The sequence below is a fragment of the Watersipora subatra genome, chromosome 7, assembly GCF_963576615.1.
Source record: "Watersipora subatra chromosome 7, tzWatSuba1.1, whole genome shotgun sequence".
NCBI lineage: Eukaryota > Metazoa > Bryozoa > Gymnolaemata > Cheilostomatida > Watersiporidae > Watersipora > Watersipora subatra.
In genome coordinates this window covers 32,269,543-32,296,477 of record NC_088714.1, presented here as the reverse complement: position 1 = coordinate 32,296,477, position 26,935 = coordinate 32,269,543, and the positions used below count along the sequence as shown (strand labels likewise).

Sequence of the window (26,935 nt, the reverse complement as noted above, 5' to 3'; positions counted from 1 at the left end):
AATGCATGAACTCACGACAAATTACATATCTTTATATGAAGTCATGACCTTGTAAACCAGTGTCACATTTGCTGCTGCCTTTGAGAGACTAGTTCAGAAATGTGTGACTTCATCTTGACAAGTGCTACACTCGTGTCAATTTTAAAGCAGTCTGTTACTTTTTTTCGTTTTTACGTGCAGCATCCTCGAAAAGGATTGCTCGCAAAGATATACAAAATCTTTGCTTGGCCTATCACTTATGTGTCTTTACCTCCAGCTGACTTACCCTGAGCCTGACCAAACCCTTAGGGTTCCATGGAACTCAGGTTAAGAACCATAGCTCTAGATTTAGGAGAGCATCATAAGGTGGCTATAAACACAGTTATGCTTATCAATATGTTATTTAGTGTTTCATTATACCGTTTCACTAACCAATTACTGTTCACATACTTAAAAAATACTAGCAGATGAGTACAGCTGTTTTCTTAATTATTTGATCTAGAAAAAAAGACAATTAAAACGTTTTTTATAAACTTTTATATCTTACATAGCTGGATAGTTACCAGTAGCAGTAGCTAGTTAACAGTAGCATCTTAGAAAATAGATTTTTTCAAAGCTTTCTCGCCCTCAATACTATGAGATGAGTTCAAAACTTGTTTACCTACAATTACTTCCAAATAACACACCGTGTATCATCACTTGAGAGAAGTCCATGCTATAGTAACATTATGATGAAATTTAGATATCTAATAGCTGTATATTGCAGGTAAACAAAAGCACATCTGCATTACCTGCAAGTCTTTCTTGGTCTTAGGTTTAGACTCAGTCTTATGGTAGACGTCTATTTCATGGTAGAGGTTAACGGCGTTGATGAAGTCTCGTGCCTCATTATCAACCAGGTATTTCTTGAACATGGTCATCATTCTGTAAAGACGATTTCAATATTCATGTTATAAATTTATATTTTAGTCATGTAATCTGTAATGTATTACACTTGTAATATAATCACAACTTTACTCGAATGATGCTAAAATTAGGGTGCCAATAATTTGTCTGGTGAACTTAAAACAAAGACCAATAGACTAGATATTTTATAATACATAGTGACAATACGCTACGTGTACTACCACTATTATTATCATGCGTATTACCATTATTATTACTAGTACGCTGGCAGCCCTGTGGGCCATGAAAGACTATAATCTGCAATAATTATGTACAAGTTGGCAGAGTGGTGCAGAGGTAAGTGAGTTGATCTACCGCATCAAATATATGAGTTCAATTTTTGTATGATTGATTTTTTTTCTAACACTATAAGAGTGCCTTTGGACAAACGAACGAATAAACACGGCTCTCATTATAGTAAAATTTAAATATTATTGTTATTATTATCATGTAATAATGTAATGCCTATAATGTGTAATAAATACCTATAGACAATCTAGTGTTCAGACAAACACTTGTATATACTATCAATTTATTTTGCATCAGTTATCCTGCGCAACTTATTTGAAGTCATCCTCTCATGTAAATTTTCTTTCAATTCTTACACAAAAAATCTTAAACTAAACATGAATTGTTCTTTGCTATCTTGTATTCAAGTTACTTTTACAGTTTCCATTTTATTTGATAATAAGTATGTCTGCATATCGTAAATTGCCGTTATTATTATCAATTATCTATTTGATGGATTTTATTATTTTCATATTTTTACCGCTATTATTACAATATTAATTATTATTGTGAGTATTTTATCTTAAAATACTTAAACAGTAATATCATGATAATAATCATAGTAATAATATGATAGTAATTATGATAATAGAAAGGATAATGATAATACTAAAACAAGGTAATAACAGACAATAATAATAAAAGTAATAACAGTAACACAGTAAAAATCAGAAGTTATCATGTTTATTACAAGTTGCCCAAAATGCCAACATTATAATGAATAACCGGTAATATATAAAATAACTCAAATCATGGTTACTTTATAGTTGATGTTCAGCTCATTCTGTTGATAATACCCGAAACATTAAACTAGTTTTAATCTGCTACTAACTAAAGACTAACACACATTTACTATCAACTGACACAATAGAGTTGATTTTTTAAAGTAGAACCCCAAGGAAAATCCTTTACTCAAAAATACCCATATACATCAAAATGTACATCAAAATGCCCATATACATAATACATCTGACTCACTCAGTACTTGACCGCTAAAACCTAAAGCTAGTAAGGCACAGAATATGGTTGGTTGAATTTCTAGTTAAAATATGATGTCAGCTACAGCAGTAAATGAAGACCTCCTATTTCAACAAATCAAATATACTTAATTTAGTTTTTACTAGTACACTGGCAGTCTTGTGTATCACGAGAGATTGTGAGGTGAGCCAATAAAGCACAGATAATAACTATGGGCACAAATATTTGGCAATTTTTAGTGCGGCTGATTGCCACAGATGTTACTGTGTCGGTAACATCCGTGGCTGTCGGCTGCGAATCTTATCTTACCGTGCCAATCAGTCAAAAGACATGAGTACGAATCCCGCACCATGTAATCTTTTTCCACAACCTCAAACTGAGGCTTCAGACAGACAAATGAACACAGCTCTTATTATAGTAAAAATTTGTTGATTACGAAGGCTTATGAATAGAGAGAGTAGTGGCTTGCGGTATACTATTTGTGTATTGTTGCAGTTTATTTTCAATTTTCTGCAACCTCTTCACTTTCACATACAAAAGACTGAAACTTGTTAAGAAATTTTATGTATGTTGAAATGACCTAGGGTGCAAAATCAAATGTTTGCTCTAATTTGTCAGAAGTTCGTATGTTGCAGTGATTGTAAGTAGAAGTTTGTATGTTGAAGTGATTGTAAGTAGAGGTTCCACTGTAAGGCACTAGCATGGATTAGTTATACTTGATGAATATGAAATTGTATTATATTATTATTATACTATATTATTACATTCCCAAGTCTGTTTGCCAAAAGAAGCAAGACATTTCTTTTTTTGTAGCAGTTAAACATTGTCAGTAGCCAGTTTGTACCGGCCACTTGGCAAAGTACTAACAAAAGCAAACACTCACGTTCTGTTTTTTACCATATCCACAAAGTCTGCTTCTTTGTCATGTAATACAGCATTGATTCTGGCTGACTTCTGTTCATCCTTAGTAGGCGTTTCTCTTGAGAAACCACTTTTATGTGACTTTCCTGAGCGAGCAAACATTCCATCACCAAAGTCATCAATTGGCACCCCATCTGGTCCGAGTGCCACTTGGCCGGACTGGCGGCTTTTGGCATTCAGATCCTAAAAACATCAAAAATAAATCACTGACAAATTCTTTAAATTTTCTGATTATGTTGAAGTCAAAAAGCTTTTTGCCAGAAAATCGGGCATTGGATACACTTAAAATAAACGAGTCAAGTTCGCATATTAGTAAAAATACTATACAATAGCAACACAAATCTTAAAAAACTCTGTCCTGCAGAGGTGTATGAAACTTCAATAATAAGTTAGTGGGCTCAAGCAGCCTATTGGACTAAGAAGACAAGCTCTGACAGTATTTAATTTAGCACAACGGTAATAACAAGCTACGCTACAGCAGCTAGCAATTGGTTCATTTTCGGCAAGATAAAATTCAACATGAAACTACAGAAGTAACTATCTGATATCAATTTTACAGATCAGAGATGAATGCATCATTTTACATTCTAACTTGAGTTGAGCCTAAAAAGGTCTTATCGTTAAATTTGCAAGATACTCTGTTTTTTTATATAATTTATGGCTTGTGAATTGTCTTCTCTTTTATATATGCCATCTTCAAAGGTCATACCACCAATTCAATTTTACAAATCAGAGACAAACTCATTATATCCAATACTAAACCTTGTTAACTACCTTAACTAGTAGCTACTATTTTGTACTACAACAATGCACAATATTCTAGAATGTTCTTCAGCTAGAAACTTTAAAAAAGTACATTTAACGAGATTGTATACGTTGCTGACTTCGTACAGAACAATTAAACAAGGAAGGGAAGCAGTGAAAATTAGCTCGCAGAGGTTACACTCTTCAAATCCACACATTTTCAACCCACGCATGGTAGTCATACACTTGTGTGGCCCCTAGGCTCATCCAACCACGCAAACAGGGACATTCACTAGTAACCTTTGAGTGTAACGAGTCAGACTAACATATTCTAAATATAGATATATACTATACAAAAGTCAGGTTTTATTCCATAAAAATAAATCCTTTAATCAAATTCTTTAACCAAAATTAACACTGATATTATATTAGAAACACTCATTGTTACAATAACACTAATTCATTGAATATAACAGTTTTTAGTTGTTTTAATTAACTATTGAGCCAATGGTTTGGTTTCTATTGATTATTTATTAGTTATTGATAGTCTGAACAATAGTTTCTTTATTATATTTAAAGCACTTGAATAAAATATTCAAAAAATCTTTAATATTGGCATTGTTCCTTCGGGTGATCACATCATAGAATGATAATTTATATATTGCTCTTTTGACTATGTTAGAACGAGGCAACAGTATTAAATCATCATCCCGGCTGACTCAATGAACCATATTTATAAAAATTCATTTACTCCTAATTAGTTCCCTATGCACAGACTTGTTAATCTGAACTCATAGTAGTTGAATATTACAAAAAAGTTAAACGAGTTAAAAAAATGACAATTATATTTTTTTGTATAATTTAGATCTACTGATCTCAACATATCTTCTCTTTTATTTAGTTTAGAATTATAAGTTTCTTGACTTCAAAAAAAATAAACTGTTTGAGCTGGCTTTTAAAAGTTAACCACCATCTTAGACAGTTTTTAGAAATTATTCAACTTGACTACCAGATATGGCAAAACATGGCATGATAAAAACCCTGTAGGCTTAGAATGGGATACTTTAAATCCATCGGTTAACTTAGAGGCACAAGAAAGTTTTACCAGGTAGAAACGCACAACTGCAAATCATGCATAGGGTCATCAAAAGTTACCTTCTTACGTATTTGTGGTAGAACTAGTTTTTCTACCAATCGAGTTCGGCCAATTTTTGAATGAACCGACTCGAGTCGACTTGACTTAGGCCGATTTGATGTAGGCCGACTAGATTCAGCCGACTACAAAAAGACTGATTACAGTTGTTCAGTCTAGAACAGTTATATGAAAAAATAAACCTTGGACTGCACAACATCCACAAAAGTGTGTTTACTTATGCAAGTATTTATCTGTATATATATCTATACACGTGTATATATAAATCTTAAAGTCTGTCGTTTGGTCCAGCTATAGCTATTAAAACCTAGAAATGAAAGTTCCTCATTGTGGTGGATTTGATCTCGGAACCTCAGAGCTCTTTATTAGTAAGTTTAGCAATTCAGATAGTAGCATACTCAAATTAGTCATTGGCAATGTGCCAGAATAATGGCAAGTGGCAGGGAACTACCTTATCTGCCACTGTTTATAAGCTGTTTTTAATACCCAGGCAAGGCCGGGCATTCGGCTAATAGGTTCATAAACTCTGATAAAGTTCGTGAAGCATTAGTTTATAGAGAGATATAGTTGATACCTGATAGAGTTTGTGAAACATTAGCTTATAGAGAGATATAGTTGATATCTGATAGAGTTTGTGAAACATTAGTTTATATAGAGATATAGTTGATATCTGATAGAGTTTGTGAAACATTAGTTTATAGAGAGACATAGTTGATATCTGATAGAATTTGTGAAACATTAGTTTATAGAGAGACATAGTTGATATCTGATAGAGTTTGTGAAACATTAGTTTATAGAGAGACATAGTTGATATCTGATAGAGTTTGTGAAACATTAGTTTATAGAGAGACATAGTTGATATCTGATAGAGTTTGTGAAACATTAGTTTATAGAGAGATATAGTTGATATCTGATAGAGTTTGTGAAACATTAGTTTATAGAGAGACATAGTTGATATCTGATAGAGTTTGTGAAACATTAGTTTATAGAGAGACATAGTTGATATCTGATAGAGTTTGTGAAACATTAGTTTATATAGAGATATAGTTGATATCTGATAGAGTTTGTGAAACATTAGTTTATAGAGAGACATAGTTGATATCTGATAGAGTTTGTGAAACATTAGTTTATAGAGAGATATAGTTGATATCTGATAGAGTTTGTGAAACATTAGTTTATAGAGAGACATAGTTGATATCTGATAGAGTTTGTGAAACATTAGTTTATAGAGAGACATAGTTGATATCTGATAGAGTTTGTGAAACATTAGTTTATAGAGAGACATAGTTGATATCTGATAGAGTTTGTGAAACATTAGTTTATAGAGATATAGAGTTGATATCTGATAGAGTTTGTGAAACATTAGTTTATAGAGAGATATAGTTGATATCTGATAGAGTTTGTGAAACATTAGTTTATAGAGAGATATAGTTGATATCTGATAGAGTTTGTGAAACATTAGCTTATAGAGATATAGAGTTGATATCTGATAGAGTTTGTGAAACATTAGCTAATAGAGAGACATAGTTGATAGCTGATAGAGTTTGTGAGAGATTAGCTTACAAAAACTGGAAGATATTTATGAGTTGAAAGAGTTTGTGAGATTACAGTTAAAAGAGAAGTATATTAAGCTGATACAGAGAGTATTTAAGATGACATATAAACTTTAATAGATTGATAAAATAAAAGACAAACTTAGCACAGTATCCAATAACACAACTTGTGATTTCTCAACTGAAGTTATTATAGCAGAAAACAAACTAGGAGCAGTGGATTGTTATCAGTGAAGAGGATATTAGAAAGCATTATGGAGGATGCTACATATCTATACGCCAACCAAAAAGAAAACAATTGCGTGTTTTTACTGCTCCGAATAAGACTTTACCATAACCTACAATATAATGCAATTCTATAAGCGAGTTGGAGTTGTCATACCCTTCGCTGTACAGCAAATCACAAACTGGCATTCAATCAAACTTAAAACAGCGTTTACAAAAAAGGTTTTTCAGAGATTTTTTAACAACTGAACAGCATGGTATCTATGACTTGGGTTTTTGTAATAAAAATAAAAACTATTCTCAATACAAAATGAAAACATCAACAGTAGATTTCCATAATTTAAAAATAAGAAAAAATTGCCAATCACATTTAGAAGATCACTGAAAGGAAAGGCAACTACCCAGATGATATAATAAGGAATCAGTAGACTAACCACAATTCTCTGTTTTCGCTCCTCTTGTCGAGCTTTAACCATCTTGAGCAGAGCTTTCTGTTCTTTGAGAAGCTGCAACCTCCGTTCTTTTCGACGCTGCCGTCTTTCCTCCTTGGCGGACTGAGTGAGAGGTGTCCGTCTGAGCACCATGGTTGTCACCGAGGAGGCAGTTGGTTGCCTAACAACAGTGTAAACGATATATGATAAGTTACTCGTAATGAAGTTTACTATCAGTGACAATGTTATCAGTTATATTACTACTAATAATAGCAGGAATATTATATAAAATATTGACAAGGAACTGATGTTGTACTAAGTGCATTGAACATCTCTTTGCTCTCAGCACACATCTTCAAAATCTACTCATGTGAGAATCATACAAAAAGTTGCTCTTGAAGTAGGCTAATATTCACATGGATGTAAATTTGCATTACAAAATAAAAGTCAGCTTTCAAAAATGTGTTTTGAGAGTTCAAAAGGATTTTTGGTTTACATGCATATTGAAAGTAATAGATGCTAGTTATTATCTTCTCTTGTAAATTTTCCTCTTATCAAACAGCAAATTAGTCTTAGCAATAACCGCTCCTCTCAAGGTACTTTTAATATTACGGTTATATATATATGGTTGTAATTTAGTGATAATGTTGTTGGCTTTTTGGTCTAATCATACCTCATAGAGGTATGATTAGACTTGAGACTTGACTTTAGACTGGAGAGCCCAAATTTATAGTAAAAAAACTCTCATTATTCACTCAAGATCTAAGTACCCTTTAATTTTATGGCTTCTTTTAAGCTAACCACAAAATATAATGAGATATAGACAATCTAGATCATTATTGCATCATAGGCCTCCAACCATCCAATGATACGCTGCGTTATACCATCTTGGAGAATTCACCCCCTGCATTGTTTTAGTTATTGAATTTTAAAAACATCCCTAAAAGTAAACCCAGATTCAACACTGCACATATCTTATCACATGATAAAATTTAATTAGCTGAATATGCAAAGAGATTTCAGATTTGCTTAACAACTATAGCTGTAGCAGACTTGCCAACTATAGCTATAGCAGACTTGCCAACTATAGCAATAACAGACTTACCAACTATAGCAGATGTGCATATGATAATATTGACCTTAAGCTAGTAAGCGTGCTTAAACATACGCACTGCCAATCTACTTGTACAAGTTACTTCTATCTAAATATAGTTTATTTTGAATACTATTGTTTGAAAATGATGAATAAGAACGAACACACCTCTAGAAAGCCTCTGTAAAAACTATGAAGTCTATATAAAAATATAACTTTTTCATAACTCAAGCTGTTAACAGAAATTAGACTAAAAGTTTGCCATATCGATATGAATGATTTGAGAGAAGCTGAACGCAATCATTATCAGAAGAGAACATATGAGCAGAACATAGTAAGAACAGAAGAGAATACACTATTGGTCCACAAGAAGCAAAGATCTATTGCCCGCTTATACCACTGACCTGGAACAGTTTAATAAGAGTTGGACCAACCAGTAAGCGATGTTCCTGATGTGTTTATGTTAAAAGGTAGAGCGTATTATTTTAGCTGATTACTTTTCCCACGCTATATTTCAAATGCATGCTTGTTAGTGTGAACAAGCCCAGCTGGTGAATAGACTCATCTTTGTAATAAGTAGTTGTCTACTCTTTCATGCTATAAAGAGATCTCTGTGAGCTGTTTGTTTTATGCTTGAAAAATAGTGAATAATCTATCGGTAGAAACTATGTTGTATGTGAGAATAGGAAGTTAGCCAGCCATTCTATATGATATTGATGTTAATATATCATTTTATATGGAATTGTTATTAACACACTATTTTTATAACACTGATGTTAATAGGCTGTTTCATGCGGCATTGATGTTAACAGATTATCTTAAGACATTGTTAACAGAATACGCTATGACTTTGATGCTAACATATTATTCATTTTATATGAAATTGTTGTTAACAGCTTATTTTATATGCCACAAATGTTAGCATACCACTTTTATAACACTGATGCTAACAAAGTATTTTAGATGACACTAATATTAATAGACCATGTTATGATTTTGTTACCAAACTATGCCCTGACATCGATGTTAACATATTATTTTATGTGGAACTGATATTAACTATTTTATATGACATTGATGTTAACATACCACTTTTACAACACTGATGTTAACAGAGTATTTTATGTGACATTGATGTTAACAGAGTATTTTATATGACACTGATGTTAACAAGGCTATTTTATATGACACTAATGTTAACAGACCACATTGTTACTTTAGTGTTAAGACATCATTTTATATGAACTGGCTGTTAGCAAACTATTTTATATGATTTAATAATTATAAAAACTAATTATAGACAAGTTGAAGCTCTAGAATATAAAAAGCAAAAAAGATCAATAAAACTTTTTACACCTTTCATAAGAATGGAATGGAAAGTTAATGCAAAAATATTTTCCTCAACTGAAAAACATTTTAAAATGAAAAGCCTGTTAAAATATGGTATATTACTAGGAGAGTACCACTTATCGCACTAGAGAATTTGAAAATTACAAAAAATACCTATTTAGAATGTTATTTTTTTTCTAATTGCACTTAAACCAATAATAATAAATATTGATAAGCATGTTTGCTTACGATCACAAATTATTTAAATAAAGTTTGTCTACAAAGCGAACGAGCACAGCTGAGAAGCAAGTAATAGGTTGATGAGTATTTATATAGCATTACTTTTAATAAGCAATGTAGTAGTGAGGCCTCTGATAGGCTGTTGCATGTTTGTGAAGCATGAGTTCTATTATTAAGTGTAGCAGGAGAGTTTCATGATAGCTAGCAGAATGTTTGTATAGCGTGAATTCTGAAAAAAATCATTAAATCTCAGCATGTATTTAACTGTTTGAAAAGTCTGGATGCCAATTATTCACAAAATAAATTTAGCTTAATTTCAAATTTCATTAAATTTCTTAACACAGCAAATGACATTTATTAAATTCTAAAAGCCTAGGCTAAAAATGCTTCAGATTTATGGGAATTTAAAGCAGTGATGTCATCAAGTGCCATTTACACAACTATTTTTCCAGCAAAAAGATTCACACAATTTTATCATTTTGTGACTGGAAGCATCCAAACTTTTCAAACCCATTTAGCTAAGAAGTGAATCATGGTAATACCTGTTTGGAATCTGAGGGAGAGACCTGTAAACATGTGATTATTTGCATAAGCCAAACACGAGCAGACGAATCTACTATTTAGCTTAGTGAACCACAACACCAGCCGCTTTAGATGCATTACGGTTTGCCTATACTAAAAAGCACAGACACTGCAAAAATACACGTTAAATAAAAGGTAAGTCACTAGGGTCGTGTACAATTGAAATTGCGATCTGTCCATAGAGTGATGCTAAAATAGCTACTAATAACGGGACTAATGTGGTGTAACTCTAAAACAGGACACTCTAGTCTTGATAGTTTTATACATTTATTTGACATTGGCTATAGCACATGATAAAAAACTTATCTACTACTTTCAGCGCAGACCAAGCAAAACAGAGATCCAGAAGAAAAAACATTGCAAACTACAGTTCATATGCAGTTCGTGGTTTCGCACAAATATGTGAACTGGGTCAGTAGCACTACAACGTGTCAGGCACAGAACGTCATCTATTTTAGAATTACGCAGAATGTGTTAGTAAAGGTATAAAATTTGCCTTAAATACTTTGTGACCTCTCATTTTTTGGACTAAAACTTTCTCTAAGATGTCAACAAGTAGCGGTCTTGACTCATCAATCATTATAACCACCTCAATCGACATGAAAAGGTAAGCTAGTATCACAAAATATTAAACATTCATTTTCAGATGTTACTCTCCAAACTACTATCAAAATAATAATAATTATGAATTGCTATAAATAATATAAATAGCCTGAACTCTCTGTATAAAACTAAATAAAATACATTGTATTAACAACAGAAATTGAAAATAAATTTTATCAATACTAAAACCATAACGGAAACATATCTTCTCATGTTTATAAATGCAGCACCAGAACAACAGACAGCTCAGGATTTGTACTTAGAAATAGGCTGAGAACACCTCAAATCAAAAGGCAAGCTTTGTTACTATCTAGAATCGAAGTTGTGTATGATGCCGCTCTAAATACTCATATTTACAAAAAGTTCAATTAAGGTCTCTCATTGGTCAGTTGGCAGCACCCACAGAGACACATGCCACCACCTTTCTTATACACAATCAAACCAAATGTAAAGCGTTTTATTCTTAGTTAATGCTAATTGGAACTTATTTATCTTATAATACATTGTTATTAAACCAGAGTGGTCAGTTTATTATAATCAAAATGAACAATATATTTGCATTCATGGAGACAAGCATAGGGCTGAGTGCATTGGATAAGAGAATAGGCTTGAAACACACGCCCGCTACAGCAAGCAACTGTCGAGATATGACTTAGCAATTGTAGGAAAATGACTTCAAATCTTGCATTATATGCTGCTAATTATCAGTTTCTAGTGAATCCATGTGTCCTGTTTGTTTTAGTGCAAAACATACTTAGCAGTCGTTATTTCCTTTAACTATTTTCAGAACTGAGTTTGCTAAAAGGTTGTTATGATCCCTGTGAAACACACATGATGCAAAACTCATCAAAGCTACATTAGTAGTGCTGCAACATACTGCTCCCTTTACATGCAACAGGAGAAGGGATGTTGAGATCATGACACTTACCTAAGCCTCATGAGGGGTTTCTTTATGAGCACTCGGGAACTTTCAGGGTCACATATGACAAAAATCTTTTCAAGCGCAAATGATGGCCTTACATCTATCGTACCAAATCTGGCAGCTTGAGCACTGTAAATTGTAACAAAGACACTGTAAATTGTAACAAAGACACTATAAAGATGGCTCTGGAGTAAGTTAGAATTGGGAGACAAGCGTAATTAATAACTAACCTTTCAGTGAAATACTAGTAGAAATTTTACCTACCGTAAAACCTCTAATTGAACCTCTATTTGACCGCAACTATGGAAGGGTTGAAAAATAGAACGGCTTGGCGCTCTATTAGAGGTTTTACGGTATATTTCGATTATGCTTTATATATTAATTCCTGATTTCGAAATTGGCAAGTAAAATTGAGTCTTATCAAGTGTTGTTAAGCGACTACAAAATACTTATTTCAGAGACAGTACATGGCAGATAATTCTCTATGCAAGCTGATTTTCTTAGTCATTTTTGCTTTTAACAAACTTCTGAGCAATTCAAGTTTTGAACTTAAGAACTACATGCAAAAACGATTGCCAAAAAATATCCAAATTAAAATACGGTATTTCAGAGGGAACAGTTATAAAAAACACGAAGAGTAAGGTACTAGAGCATGAACAGTAAAGTACTCACTCGAGGAAAAGTTTCACGTCGTACTTTAGGTAGAGTTTCCAGGGCTCGATGAGCGAATCAACAGCGTGGGACTGCGCTGACTGTAGAAGGTCAGCGCTGACAAAATCTGTTGACTTTTTTAAGCAGTTTAAGATATCGGATCGAGCCCTTCCGCTGATATCTGTAACAGGAGGATAAGTTTATGTAAATTTGAACAAGTAAATTTCTTTTACTATATACGTAAAACTGAGAAGACACTTTAGTTATTTCAATGATGAATTTATGCAAAAATTTAGTATATTTTATTAGAAAGTAGCGGTATTTTTCTATTATTTGCGATTGTTTTCGATGTTTGAAATGATCTGATAGCCAGGATGTTGTAAGATTAAAATACACAAAACTTGATCACGGTTAAAACTCTCAGAAGAAAACTACGTGTTGAAATGACATCACTAGTATCATGGCTGACTGTCTCTCTCTTTATTGATATCGGCTACTGCGGTCAAGTTGCAGCGTTAAGCAAGTCTATTCTGTCGATATGTTTGCTGCGATGCTACTATAGACATCATAATCACACTTTTGCATGAATCCGAGCATCTCAACCGTAATCAAGTTTTGTTGATTTTAATTTTGAAACATCCTGGAAGTCAGATCACCTCAAACATCCAAAATAATCACAAAAGATAGAAAAATATCAATACTTTCTGATAAAATCTACAAAAATTTTGTGTAAGTTAAGCTTTACATAACAGTTACTGTACGCATATTAACATTTAGGCACAAGCGACCAAATTTAAAGCGCTTGAGATTTATCTTTCCAATAAAAGAAGGCAACTCTACACAAGCGATTAATATTATGCACATACATACAGTTCACTTAAGAATTCCTGACACAACATTTTATCCCATATTTCGATGATTAACTAAGAGTTTGCTCGCTATCTGAGTCTACATCTCACCTACATGTCTATTATCTATTGCCTGACAGTCTATGGTTTATAGCCTATAGTTTACAATCTATAGTTCATAGTCTGGAGCATATGGGTTAGAGGAATGAAGGATACTTCCATGGATGATATTGCATGACAGATATAATGCCAAGTTTTGCATTAAATGATAATGTAAAACAAGTGAAATTTTTTGTGGAATGTTTTTTCAGATACTAAATAAATCATAATTTGTAGTTTGTCTAAGCTTGCAAACAACGGGTTCTGGGAAAGACTTTGGGCTCTAGGAATAGAGATGAAAAATGCTTAAAATTTCACAACTCTTACCAATATCATAAGGACTGTTCTCTCCTATATACAAATTATATATATTCCACGCCTGATTCATTCTTAACAACCTGTCCGCTGACCTGTCCTCCGCGCTGCCGTAGTCTGTGACAGCCTCCCAAAAGAGCAATTTAGAAAGTAAAGTACACTTTTCAAATCTGCAAGCAAGAAGATGGATGACAAAATCGTTGAGTGGATTAGCATCAGGACCAATGAATATGACAAAATGTGTGAAAAATACTCATACTTTTTATTCATATAAACGGGAGATACAGGTTTTCTCAGCATCACCTTAGAAATGTAGTTAGACATAAAAATAACAATGAATGTAAATAGCTACGTGCATGAGGCAACAGCTTTTGCACATGTACAATGTATGTCCAGGGCAAGTCAATCTCATCTTCACTACTTTAATCTATGTTCGTGTAGGATCATTCGATATTTATGATTTATAAAATACCATGTGTAAAAAGTCAATGATCTGATAGAAACAGTGTAACTAGAAGTCAATAAATTGATAGAGGCGGTTTAACTAGAAGCCAATAGAGTGCAAGGAAAATGCGCATGATCCAGGATGGTCTTGCACTTTTTTCTTCACAAGTCGCTACTATCCTTCTAAATGGAATAGCTTGTACGCAATACAAGCCTTCACTCTTTCTTTGCACAAACTTGATTATAAAATGTTTTAATAAATTTCTAGCCACATAAAACTACCACTAGTTGCAGAATTTCAATTTAATATCTTACCAATCATCTTCTTCAATAAATGAATGCGCTTAGACCGCACTGGATGCCAGAAATGTAAAAACAACAAATCAAAGTTTGTCAATTTGGTACAAGAATAACATGTAAGAACATACTTGGCTAGGTAGGCTCTGAAGGGCCCTCCAGCATTTCTGTCACACTGGAGCGCTAGAAGCATCCTCTCTCGAATGTCACCACTAGAACAGACAACAAGATAATTTAGTCAAAACTAACCATGTAACTCCCTACTTTTACCCAGACAGATTCAGTCCAAGATCTTGGTAGTCATGCAGATGGACATGCATTGCAGGATTGCCAGAGGGCGGAGTTGAATGCACTTCCGGTCTGTCAAAACCAGTAGAATTGAAACCCTATTGGCTGCTCTCCAACCCTCTAACTTCCTATCAGTAAAATATTCCAGATTTATTGAAAACAGCTGAATGCACTTTTTAGCTGATATGACCTGTTTAGAAAAATACTTCCTTTATGATTTTCCACTGTAATTTGGCAAATGAGCCACAAATATAGCAAGTGTCCATAATCAACTTTGAAAATATAAAACTAAGAGTTGTCTTCTCTTTCATTTTGCAACAACAAACTCAAATTTCATTGCTTTTTATAAAACTTACATGATAGCTCTTACAAACTAATATGCAAAAAAATCATTGGTTCAAACATTAGTGAAAAAAATCTCAAATTTGGCTCCTAAACAGCTCCTAAAGTTGCAGTTTGTTAGATTCAAAGCTAACATCAGACCTATTTAACATCTTCTATGATAAAGAAAGTCTTGTTTAGTGAGCTTAAAATTAATAGTCAACACTAAGAGCTGTGGTGTTAGTGCAAAGTCATAACCTAGGGAGCTATGGCTATGTTGCTACTTTTATGACCACAGTTCACAACCTGAAATGCAAGTATGTATATGGAATTCTTTACATAGTACGAAACAAAAGCTACACATAAAGTCTTAACGTCATCTGGAATTTACGTTATAGGGGCGTCTACTGTATACAATATATCTGGTCCTTTGTGACAATTAGTGCATGTTTGTTTGTCTGCGTCACCTCACCTATATTACTCCACGTGTGATATTTTGCATGTTATTTCTTGTGCATCATTTTGTCTGCGTTACTTTGTGCATCTTCATGCAATGCTTGTCATTTTCCGACACCCTCATGCTAATTACTTGCAAAACTTCTATAACACTTTTCGTACTAGACGTTTTGTGCAGACACAAAGTAATTTCTTGAAGGGTTAACAAATAAGTTTAGATAAGACTGCAGCATTCATGAGTTCGAAAGATTTTTACCAACCGTCCTTCACTTTGGCTCACTGATTGAATAATTCTGGCAGACTTTACTCTGGCGTCGAGTTTACGCCCGCCTTGCAACACTGTAGTCCAGGTTTCTGAACCCGACTCGGCCAGCTGCATAATTCTGTTGTGGTCGATAGGTAGTGAGTTTACAAATGAGATCTTCGGAAGGAACTGATCGCTACGTTTATCGGTAGATGTCTGTTGACTGGCGACATTAAGCTGATGGAGTCCAAGCAGAGAGCTAAACAAACAAATACTCTATGTCATGGTTTAAAAATAAGTCATGTCATCTCACAAATATAAAAGCTCAAGTTTGTAACCATCTCAGGCCATCCAGTTATCGCAGTTAATAAGAAAATGCTAATACAACTAACAACAGCTATCAGTTTTTATATGTACTCTCTACAAGACACCAATAAACTCTAGGAATGAAATCTAGGTATCTAGGAATAGTTGTACCATCTCATTAATTTCTAATTATAACCAAAACTGTTTTGGTAAATCTTTACTATAATATGAGCCCTGTCCAGCCATTTATCTGAAACCACATGAAAAGCATTAGGAAAAAAGCTTGCTCCATACTGGAATTGAACTCAAATTTGTTGTTTTGGAGTCAAGTGTGCTACCAACTGCACCACTAGACAACCTTTCAACTTCATGGAATAATTGCGAACTTAATTATTATACATGAAGATCTCTCACGGTGCACGCGACTGCTAGAGTAATAAAGTGATATAATACTCTACCAACTGAAGAGCATTTTACTAAGACAGACCTTAGTCCGTGTTGTCATGATCGTTGTTATTCAAATCAAGATCGACAAGCAGACAATAAATGACAAAACTGCAATGTTTACGGATATCTTTCATGTCATATGTTGAAAATGACTCTGCATTTCGAGAGTAATATTTGCTCAAATTAATGTCCCATGCCATAAAATTTGTCTGGAAATATGATTGTAAATCACAATTCGACTGCACTTGCTGATCTACAACAAATTTAATCAGGATTATTTGAAACAAAATGTCTGAATCTAGCATCTCCGCTTTTTATCTACAAACAAAAATTAGGAATATACTTGAGCTCATTAGCCTTCTCCTTGTGTAGAATGAACCTCGGTAGCCAGTAGGTACGCAGTCGACGAAGAACGTCATACTGGGTGCGTATGAACACAGTGTGGCTGAGCTGGTAGGAGCTCGCAGCTTTCTGTATCTGCGCTCTGGCATCGGCAGTTAGGCTGAGCTTGTACTTGTCTTGAATATCTCTAAAATAAAAGAGATCACCAAAATTGCAGATTATTTCACACATACTTGTATTACCATAAGGAGGCAGAAACTCCAGCAAGGTTGTTAACATTTCTGTCATATTTTTAAATTTGCCAGCAATTTTATTTATTTCCAACCATTTTAAGAGTTGTCTTACTAAAACATTCACGAGTAACACTTTTCCTACATCTATGCTATGGTCTGTATTGCACTGCTACACAGACATCTGCAATAGATTTCTATTATAATCACTCAGAATTACTGTGTCAAATTTTATTGACACCTGCTATGCACCTCCTAACAATGCAACGGATCAATAGTCCAGAAATAAATACAGTAACTGGACTTGGAAGAGCTTAGCTCTAAGAGCTATCACTATGGTAACAGGTATTTTTAGCTTACTGCTTCTGATAATAATGTCTATGCAACCACATTTAAAAATCTGTAAATGAAATCCACTAAAATAACAGACAGAGAATGGAAATAAAAAATAAACAAAATTATAACATATTTAATGTCATAACCACAATTTACAAGGAAAACAGAACTTGAAATTGCGTCATATATTTGAGGTTCAAGCTTGGGTTCTCATAAAGCTTAGCCTATGCTCTCAAGGAACTAACCACTGGAGAGTAGAGTTTAGGTTGTTAAGCTGACAGTCTCCATCACATGTGTATCAATAGTAAATTGTACTTGAAAAGCAGGCTAAGGAAAGATGGAGGGGTCAATGCACAACAACTGTATCATCTTTGTTAACAAGGTTGATATTCTATGCAATCTACGCACAGTTACTGTTTAAATATCATCTGAAATTATCCAAACAAACCTTGAAAGCTGCATTGAACTCTTTGTCAAAATAGATTTTATGAACTGCTACATGCACAAAGGCTCCACCCTATGAAGTGTTTCCTCTTATAAGATTAAATATCTATACATAGCAAACCCATTCTTAATACAAGAGTGTCTAAAACTTACATAAAAAGAGTTAAGGCTGTTACTTTCTTTGGCTACTTATAGATTAAAGAAAATACCCTATAACAAAATCTTAGACTTGAAAAATTTTTTCTAAGAATTTTTTCTCGAATTTGAGCTATTTACCTGAACAGCTGATTTCTAGAAGCCATTTTCATGATTTCATCATGGTCAGCCATTGTGTCCTTGAATGTTTCGCAGTCGATCCAAAAGTTGAACAGGTCCATTCCATTTGTGTCAGCGAGGAACTCTGTCAACTCTGCCATGCCCGCTCTCTGATAATAATAATAACGATGATGATAGTAGTAATAATAATAATAGCTGCTAGTAATAGAGAGCAGAGAGTAAATTACTGCTGCAACAGATAGCTTAGTCTTTATAATGTACTAGCAGTAAGTCTGATGATGCCTGGGACTTCTGTTATTTTCAATCTGATAGACAGTAGGTGGGTGTCTGAGAGGCTGGTGATCAGGAACTAGACAATGTTTTGAAACCAAACACTTTCAGCGACCTGGTGGAAGGCACAGAACACATGCGTGTGTAGTTTGGATAAGATTAGGCAAATAATGTGGAACTGCATAGCGCTTACGCAGACTAACAGACAGACATGATGACAGAGTGGAAGACATTAATATACGTAGATATCTCATTAGTAATGTTCAGCAACTAGTTGACAATAAGTCAGTTTTCAAACCTGCTACCCCATTCATTCAGAAAAAGGGCACTAAGAGTTATGCTTAATGTCATTACAACTATTTCCTACCTGCAGATCTGCTGTTCTTGGACTATTTAATTATTGCCTATAAATGTAGAACGGCCCAAGAGCATCAGCTCTGCAGGTAATAAACCATCTTACTTCTACCAAAACCAATACTCTTTTTTGATTGTTTGAAATATCAACCTACTGTACTAAACAGCTTGGGCAGATGCAGGCTGTCAGTTACTTACAGAGCTAAAGATCCTCTCCTTCATTTGCTGCAAAGACATGTTGATCTTTCCTTCGAGATTCTTAATATCAGATTCCGTCTGCTGCTCGCTCGCCTTGTCCTCATTATATGTCACAAATTTATCTTCCTCTGTTCCACCGACAAGGTCGTCATTAATAAATATGTCACCAAAATCTGTATACATGGGTATGTGTAGAAACTCTTTGTAGTTCACCGGTGCTGATATCGATCTGAGGGAGAAGAATAAGTAACTTCAGATATAGAATATACACTGTATAGTAGTAGTAGTAGTAGTATGTAGTAGTAGTAGTAGTAGTAGTAGTAGTACTGTGTTCTATATACTTTTACTACTATGTCATAAAGGTAATAGTAGTAGTAATAGTAGTTGTAATAACAATCTTTACTATAATAAGAGCCGTATCTGTCCGTCTGTCTAAAGCCCGCTAAAAGGTTAGAAAAAAATACATTGCACAAGAATCAAACTCAGATACTCAGCTTAGCAGCCAGGAACGCTACCATCTGCACCTTTCTACATTCCAGAATAATTGTGCTCATACTTAATACACATGATGACTTCTCACAGCGTACCAGACTGCCAGGGTGTTAGTTACTATAGTAAGAATCATCTGTCTGAAGCCACACTAAGAACATTAATAAAAAAGGATTACACCCCAGAAGAATCGAACCCAGATGTTTGGATTTGCTACCATCTGCGCCACTCAATCACCTTTTCACAACATGGAATGATTGTGCACATATTTATTACACACATCGCTCTTTCACGGCACACTGTACTACCGGTGTACTAGTAAGAATAATAATTGTAGTATTATTAGTAGCAACAATAGTAGTAATGTTGGTGACATAAAAATTGTAAGAGAAAATATAGGATAAAATAATTGATAAAAGCATGATTATAATAAGTTGAGCAAAAATGGAGGAAATTCAAAGCTGATATCTAACAATATCTGTACCATCTCAGTTATTACTTATTATAACTAAAAGTGTTTTGGTGAATGTGATAGAACACTTTACTGACTGGAGGGCATTTTACTAAGACAAACCTTTGTTTGTGTTGTGATGGTCACTGCTATTCAAATCAAGATCGACAAGCGGACAGTGAATGAACGGGCAAACTCGCAACTTATCGAATTAATGCGGCTGCACATTCTTAATAACCTAGCAGCTATGCAAGCACAATATCAATCTTCAAGATGACCTTGGTTTGTTAGGTCATATTATTTTATAACCATTAAATGTTTTCTAACTATCGTGAAATCAGTGAAATAGACAATGTAACTGGTAAATGTTGATCCTTGGGCTATACAGAAAGGGTGAAGAAAACTTACCTTGGATATCCATATTTTCCATTTGAAGAGAAAAACCCTGAACCCTCTTCTTGAATTCCGGCTAAAATCAATCAATAGTAAACTAATGGCTAACAAGAATGAACAAAAAATTAAACAAACCAATGTATATTTTGGTAACAAAAATGTTCCACAATGCAAGACATGGCTTCAAATATTAGTAAAACTTTATAAGATTTCTGTAATTGTCGAAAATTCTTAATTTCTCATGCAACACTTTAAAGACAAAAACATAGATAAATATAATTTGACAAAAAAATACAGTCAACATATTTTTAGTATTACTTGCACAAAATCCAAATATATAAAGTAAACTGTTTGAGCTTGTACAAGTCAAGATGATTCTTAAAACTACACAAAGCCTAAAGAAGAGTAAATTTATTTACTACAACAAGAGCTGTGTCCATCCGACGTCACAGTTGGCGGTTAGGAAAAAGTTGCTGAACAGCTGGGAACAGTTGAAAAAAGAATTATACTGTACTGGGTTCAAACCCATAACATTTAGGACACACACCCAGCATTCTACCATTTGCACCAATCAATCACCTTCCAGAGATTAATTATTATTGTGTGTATAGTTATTGTCAGTTATTTATTGTTACACCTGATGATCTCTAATGGCACCCTAGACTGCAAGGGTGTTAGTGTTATAAAAATAACAATATAAAAAACAAAACAACCACTGACCAATTAAAAATCTAATAGCAAGAAATTGAGAGTTCCGTAGGAAGATACAAAATGTATCTAGTTAGTTGAGCAAATATTAAAGATGTGCTACCTTCACTATGATTATATTATTATATTATTTTAATTTTGTTCAAATACGTTTCATAGAATACTATTTCTATGGAGGGCTCATCCAAAGTATTAAAAATGGCAGACCTTGTGCATCTGTAGAGGTGAAGGTCATCTGTCTCACTGCACCAATGATGGCATTGTTATCTTCATCTCCTGTTTCAGTGTCACTAGATTTTCCTTTTCGTGAAAAAATAACTTTTTTGGTTTGGTTCGTCTGCTTTCCGGTCTGGCGTCTATGCTTGGCACTTTTAGCTGAACGAGCTAAAAGAAAAAAAAGAAAGGTGAAATAATCTAAATCTTTACTATAATAACAGCCGTGTTTGTCCAAAGCTATGCGTAAAAGTTAACAGACAAGATTGCTTTCAACCAAGTTCGAACTCACAACTTTCAGCTTAGCAGGTTGACACTCTACCACCTGCACCAATCGACCGCCTTTCCACATTTTAGAATAATTATACATATAGTTATTACACCTGACAGCGCATTGGACTGCGAGGGTTCTAGTCTCTAGAAAAATTGATCGTAAAGCATCCATGTGTTAGTCAAATTTGAAAATATTTTTACAGCTTTTCTAAGACTTCAACCTAAACCCAATGTTCCCAGGTCAGTAGTACTAGACTACCAGCCACAGTCTCCCTGACAAAATCATCGTGTAAATTAGGCACTTCAGTTTCTTTCACAAGATTTAATCAAACATTTACTAGAATGAATTTAAGACAAATACCTATAACCTACAGAAGATTATTATTCACAGAGTTATATTTTACGAAAGTTGTCTTTTCATGCATTTTTGCGGACTATTTTATTGGGAGAGGAACACATACGCAAATAAATTAATCTGTGAATCCAGCTAGCAATAGAGTACAAAACCTTCACATGCGTATAGCCCGTGTTTAACTTTATGTATGACTTTATATAATCGTATCTGCAAATCAAATCATATTACATACCATCTCTAAATCAAAATCATCATTGTCAATTTTATCGACTTGAGTAGAAGTTGTTGGAGGTGATTTCACAGTGAAAAACTGCAAGAGCGACTTTTGACAACGGTACGCTGAATTCTGAAAAATTGTGACCACCTTAAACAATTTTGGAAAGAATTGGGATGCATTTGCAATGGTCGCAACTTTAACCCTCAGCGATGGTTACAAATGAGTTTGGAACTCAGCTATGTTTACTGACTACGCTTGGCCACTAGTTTTTAATGTTAGGTAGTAGTTATTTTCCCTTTTTCTTTTAAGAAGAGAGCCAACTACTAATTATTCGCAGATTTTAACCATTCATGAAATTGTCTGTCCGCGAATACCTGAATTTTTAAATTCATCGAATAATATCACCCTGTAGGGTATCCTGTAGGCAAGACCACAATATTTCACAGATTAACTTTCGAATGTGGCCTCATTTTTAAGAAACCCCTAGCTAAGTCACCATTTTCAGCAAACTATAATTAGCCTGTGTTATAGGTTATTAACCTGGTCATATTTGTAAATTGTCCAAAATATTGTGTGAATCCAAGTGAACATCCACTCTAAAATGTTTGACATGTTAACCAACAATGCTACTAACCATGTCCAAGCTGGGCAGGCAGACTGACAGTGTGGCTCCCAGGCTGGCCTTCTGTATACACATCACGAGAATCTCCGTTCCAGCCTTCATCATATTCATCTTCATTAGCCGAGTTATCTGCTGAGTTACTGAGAGAAGAGACGTAGCTTTCAGTCTGCCGACTATAGCCTCTAATCTGTGAAGATTTATGGCTAGCGCTTCTTTGAAACCTTTCGTCTAAAGCTCTAAGCAACAACTTCAGTAGCTTTAGTTCTCGGAAGAGTTTGGTTCTAAAAGAAGAATTCACTTACTTAGAAATAGACTCTATTATGTAGAAATAGACTCTATTATGTAGAAATAGACTCTATTATGTAGAAATAGACTTTATTATGTAGAAATAGACTCTATTATGTAGAAATAGATATTATTAGTTATGTAGAGATAGATATGTAGATATTGTCACTTTTGTAGAAATAAGGATTATTATTTACGTGGAAATAGTGTATTTAAGTGAACCTTCTCAGCAACTATCTAGACATTGACTAGCAAAAAATCAGTGTATATAATAAAGATGTTGCTATTTAATCACTGGTTCCAACTTTGGCATGTATGCAATTGGGAAAAGGTTATTTTTATCGCCACCCTGACTAAGGTTAAACTTGTGGCCTCTTATGGAAAGGTAACTAAAAACTTTAGAAACTTCATGTGACATATTAATGTGCCACACATTGTTATTGTTTTAAATAGGCCTCACTGAGACATTTATCTGTACTACAATAATGCAAAAAAGTAGCTTATAATAGATAATAAATAAGTTGACTCAATATTTTTAGCAGCCTTAGCTTATGGTAGGCAGGAAATAACTTTGTATTCAAAGATATTAGCACTGGAACAAAGGCAAATCTGATTGGATTGTCTCATGTTACCATTTAAGTATTCAACTCCTGATTTCCGAAGTAATTCATCAACATGTCATACTACTGATAAATACTACTACTGATAAAGGTTAACAAAAATAAGATACTGTTCAACTCACTCTAGAAAGTAAGGAAGCCTATTGTTCTTACACCACTCCAACATACTTTCCCTCTCTTCATCAGATACGCCATAACGTTTACCACTTCGCGAACCAAATGGTGACCTGGATAAAGCTGATGTGGGCGGAACAGGAGTAGTTGGCTCAGCGGGTACAGTGATGACCTCCTGGAATGTCCCGACAAGCCGATCGTATTCTAATGGCTCAGCGAACGCCTAAAATAACAACAATAACCCGATATTTGCTATAATAAGAGCCCCAGCTGTCCAAAGCAATAGTTGGCAGCTGAGAAAAAAATTGCATCATACGGGATTCACACTCGTAACTTTCAACATGATTCACCAACAAGCTAACAATTGCACCAATCGACCGCCACCTGGCATTCCAGAATAATTGTATGTCTAGTTATTACAACTAATGATCTCTCATGCGGCACTGAACTGCCAGGGTTCTAGTAGCGGTAATAACAACTTGTATGTGTGTCTGCAACACAAATACACTAGTGAAACATTCCCGTATAGCACCGGTTTATTAATTTTATTACCTAATTTCCTGAAAAACTAAGTTTAAGAAATTCTTTTATAAAATACAACTGAATGACATTTCATGTTGAAAGAATTGAGAAAAAGGAACTTGGGGGAGATAAATCCTAAGAATTTGCAATTAAACAGATATAATTATGTCTGTTAATTGCAAATGTCAATTACTATATTGGCTGGGTTTCCATGCTTTGAGTGGGTTCGGAGTTGCTCGCTGCGAAAAAATTCACATCCTATGTTTTACAGGTTACACCCTAGTGTAAGGTGTAAAAAATTTCACTTTAAAGCTTAACTTTTTTATAGAAGAAGATAACTCCATTTTTATGGCCCAGCATGAGGTTAGCAAGCAAGTAGTAGTGTGATGTATATATTGTGCAGATAAATCATGTTTTTGTCTGTTGCAGAAACAGTAGGTAAGTGCATATTCTTGAAAAAAACTATCTTTAAGCCACTACTCTTATTCACAGTGTTTCCAGGCTTCGACTAGGTTCGGAGTTGCCCGCTTCCAATGAATTTACACCCTAATTTTAAAGACTCAGAGTTGCGCTATAGATCTTTCTAAGATTCGTGATGTATCCCTCAAAACAGAACTTGTTAAAGTAAACTCGCTCTCTTACAGCGAATGCCTTCGCACTAGTTAAGAGACGCGAAATGGCTTAGAATGCGTTCGGATTTCAACATTTCCATAATTCGGAATATAAGCAACTCTGAACCCAACAAAAGCAAGGAAATGCAGTGTTTATCTCTTATACGTAAAGGAATATTTGCAAAAACAAAGGAGTGCGAGGGAGATAAACCTGAAAAATCATGTCTAGCATACTTGAAGCTGTCCGTGATGCCAAGGACGGAGTATTAATCATTAGCAATTTGAACTGACAAATATAAATAAATGCAAATTGTTTATCACTAGATTATTGATTATTTGCTGAGAAGTTCCTCTAAGTACAACCTTCAGTTTGCTAGCTTTGAATGGTGCTAACATATTGGCCTCTTGAGTAAAAGAACTTAACGAGCAATATCTAGGAACATCTATATAACCACATGCGTGACTGTTATTTATATTGCTTGGCTCACGCTAATAACATGCAAGCCTGATTTGAATAACTACATCTAATTCTCACGAGGGTTTGCATGCACTCTTGAGTAGGATTTCCAAATATAGAGAATCATAATCAGTACAATAACTGGTCACGGAGTGTTGTTTCATCTGTCATATAAAGTTCAAATATTGGTTATAGTATTTATAGCTGCCACATGCTTGCTGCCAGCTTAGCGTGCAACAATTACAAGTTTAATGCTTATTCATAAACATGAGTAAACAAAAAAACAAAACTTTATTCAATGTTATTCATTATAAGTAAACAAAAAACATCAAATAAAGTACTTAAATGGGAAAACCAGTTCCTAGATGATGTCTATATAACTCACAGGAAGCTGCAGAAAAGCATTGAAATAGTCTAGAAATAAGTCATCATATGTGAGCAGGTCTTCCAACGTATCTTCATTTAGGTCAACAGCTGAAAAATAAAATAAAATGAAAAAACATTCTAATTAAAATACAAATGAGTAATAAAACAATGAGATGTAAAATAACATCAACTATTACGAAGCAAATACTCCAAAACAATTATGTAACCAAATTTAAACCTCTCCCAGAGTTTAAGAATAAACCTTATCTATGCTAAAACTGCATGACAATGCGTGTTTCAAGTACTTTTTTTTACCAAGCATACAAAAAATATACAGTCACTATGCAGTCATTGTACAATCAATATGTAAATGCAAGAAAATACAAGCCATAAATCAAGGAAAGTGAATTCAAACCTCTAATATACTCGGACATAACCGTATATCACAAATTAATGAAACTATCCAATTTATATGTTAAAAAAATGGCGTCTATAAATTTGTTAAAACATATTGTGTATTAATTTGCAGTAAACATATTTTTGTCCCCACAATCACATGAATACCTAAAACAAATCATAGTTTCATTCCAAACATAGAGATGTAAACGCATTAGCGCACTTGTAAATTGGTTTAAAAATTTAATATACATTAGCGTTTGCCACTAATTTTTTTAATTAGATTTGTTGCTACTATAAACAAGCCTATTGAAAAAACTTGCATTCAGCATATATATATGACTTGCTTGAGCGATTGGTAGTTTAAAATAGATATTCAAAGCTAAAATCGTGCAAGGACCGTTGGTGGTGTTAGAAAAATTTTAATGCTCCTGTGCTATATCAGTCCGAAGTTTGTAGAGACAGTTAAAAACCCCCAAGCTTACTCAGTGTTATAAGACTATACATACTCCGAATATTTTTTATTCAAAGTTAAAAAAACAATAGTCACAGCTCAGAGCATTCACCAATAATTGTACACATAATAAGAATCCTTCCTATAGCATGAATGACAACCTGTTCATACAATAACAATAGAATGGGTTAATAGGCAAATAAGATCATTTACCCTTCATGACTCTCTTGGCAATCT

At 34.0% G+C, this 26,935-nt stretch overlaps 1 protein-coding gene across 1 annotated transcript in view; it reads right to left on the bottom strand.

Moving 5' to 3' along the window:
• Positions 1 to 26,282, bottom strand: part of LOC137400681 (regulator of G-protein signaling 22-like) — a 38,027-nt gene extending 11,745 nt beyond the window's left edge. Inside the window, exons 1-17 of the mRNA XM_068087013.1 lie at positions 26,264 to 26,282; positions 25,868 to 25,956; positions 23,901 to 24,115; positions 22,886 to 23,154; positions 21,401 to 21,577; positions 20,501 to 20,561; positions 19,153 to 19,381; positions 18,331 to 18,479; positions 17,046 to 17,231; positions 15,966 to 16,208; positions 14,772 to 14,852; positions 13,912 to 14,069; positions 12,659 to 12,818; positions 11,993 to 12,115; positions 7,221 to 7,398; positions 3,074 to 3,294; positions 771 to 903 (exon numbers count right to left, since the gene is read on the bottom strand). Of these exons, the coding sequence (XP_067943114.1) occupies positions 771 to 903; positions 3,074 to 3,294; positions 7,221 to 7,398; positions 11,993 to 12,115; positions 12,659 to 12,818; positions 13,912 to 14,069; positions 14,772 to 14,852; positions 15,966 to 16,208; positions 17,046 to 17,231; positions 18,331 to 18,479; positions 19,153 to 19,381; positions 20,501 to 20,561; positions 21,401 to 21,577; positions 22,886 to 23,154; positions 23,901 to 24,115; positions 25,868 to 25,956; positions 26,264 to 26,282 (2,691 nt within the window). The remainder of the gene's footprint in view (positions 1 to 770; positions 904 to 3,073; positions 3,295 to 7,220; positions 7,399 to 11,992; positions 12,116 to 12,658; positions 12,819 to 13,911; positions 14,070 to 14,771; positions 14,853 to 15,965; positions 16,209 to 17,045; positions 17,232 to 18,330; positions 18,480 to 19,152; positions 19,382 to 20,500; positions 20,562 to 21,400; positions 21,578 to 22,885; positions 23,155 to 23,900; positions 24,116 to 25,867; positions 25,957 to 26,263) is intronic.
• Positions 26,283 to 26,935: the final 653 nt, after the last annotated feature.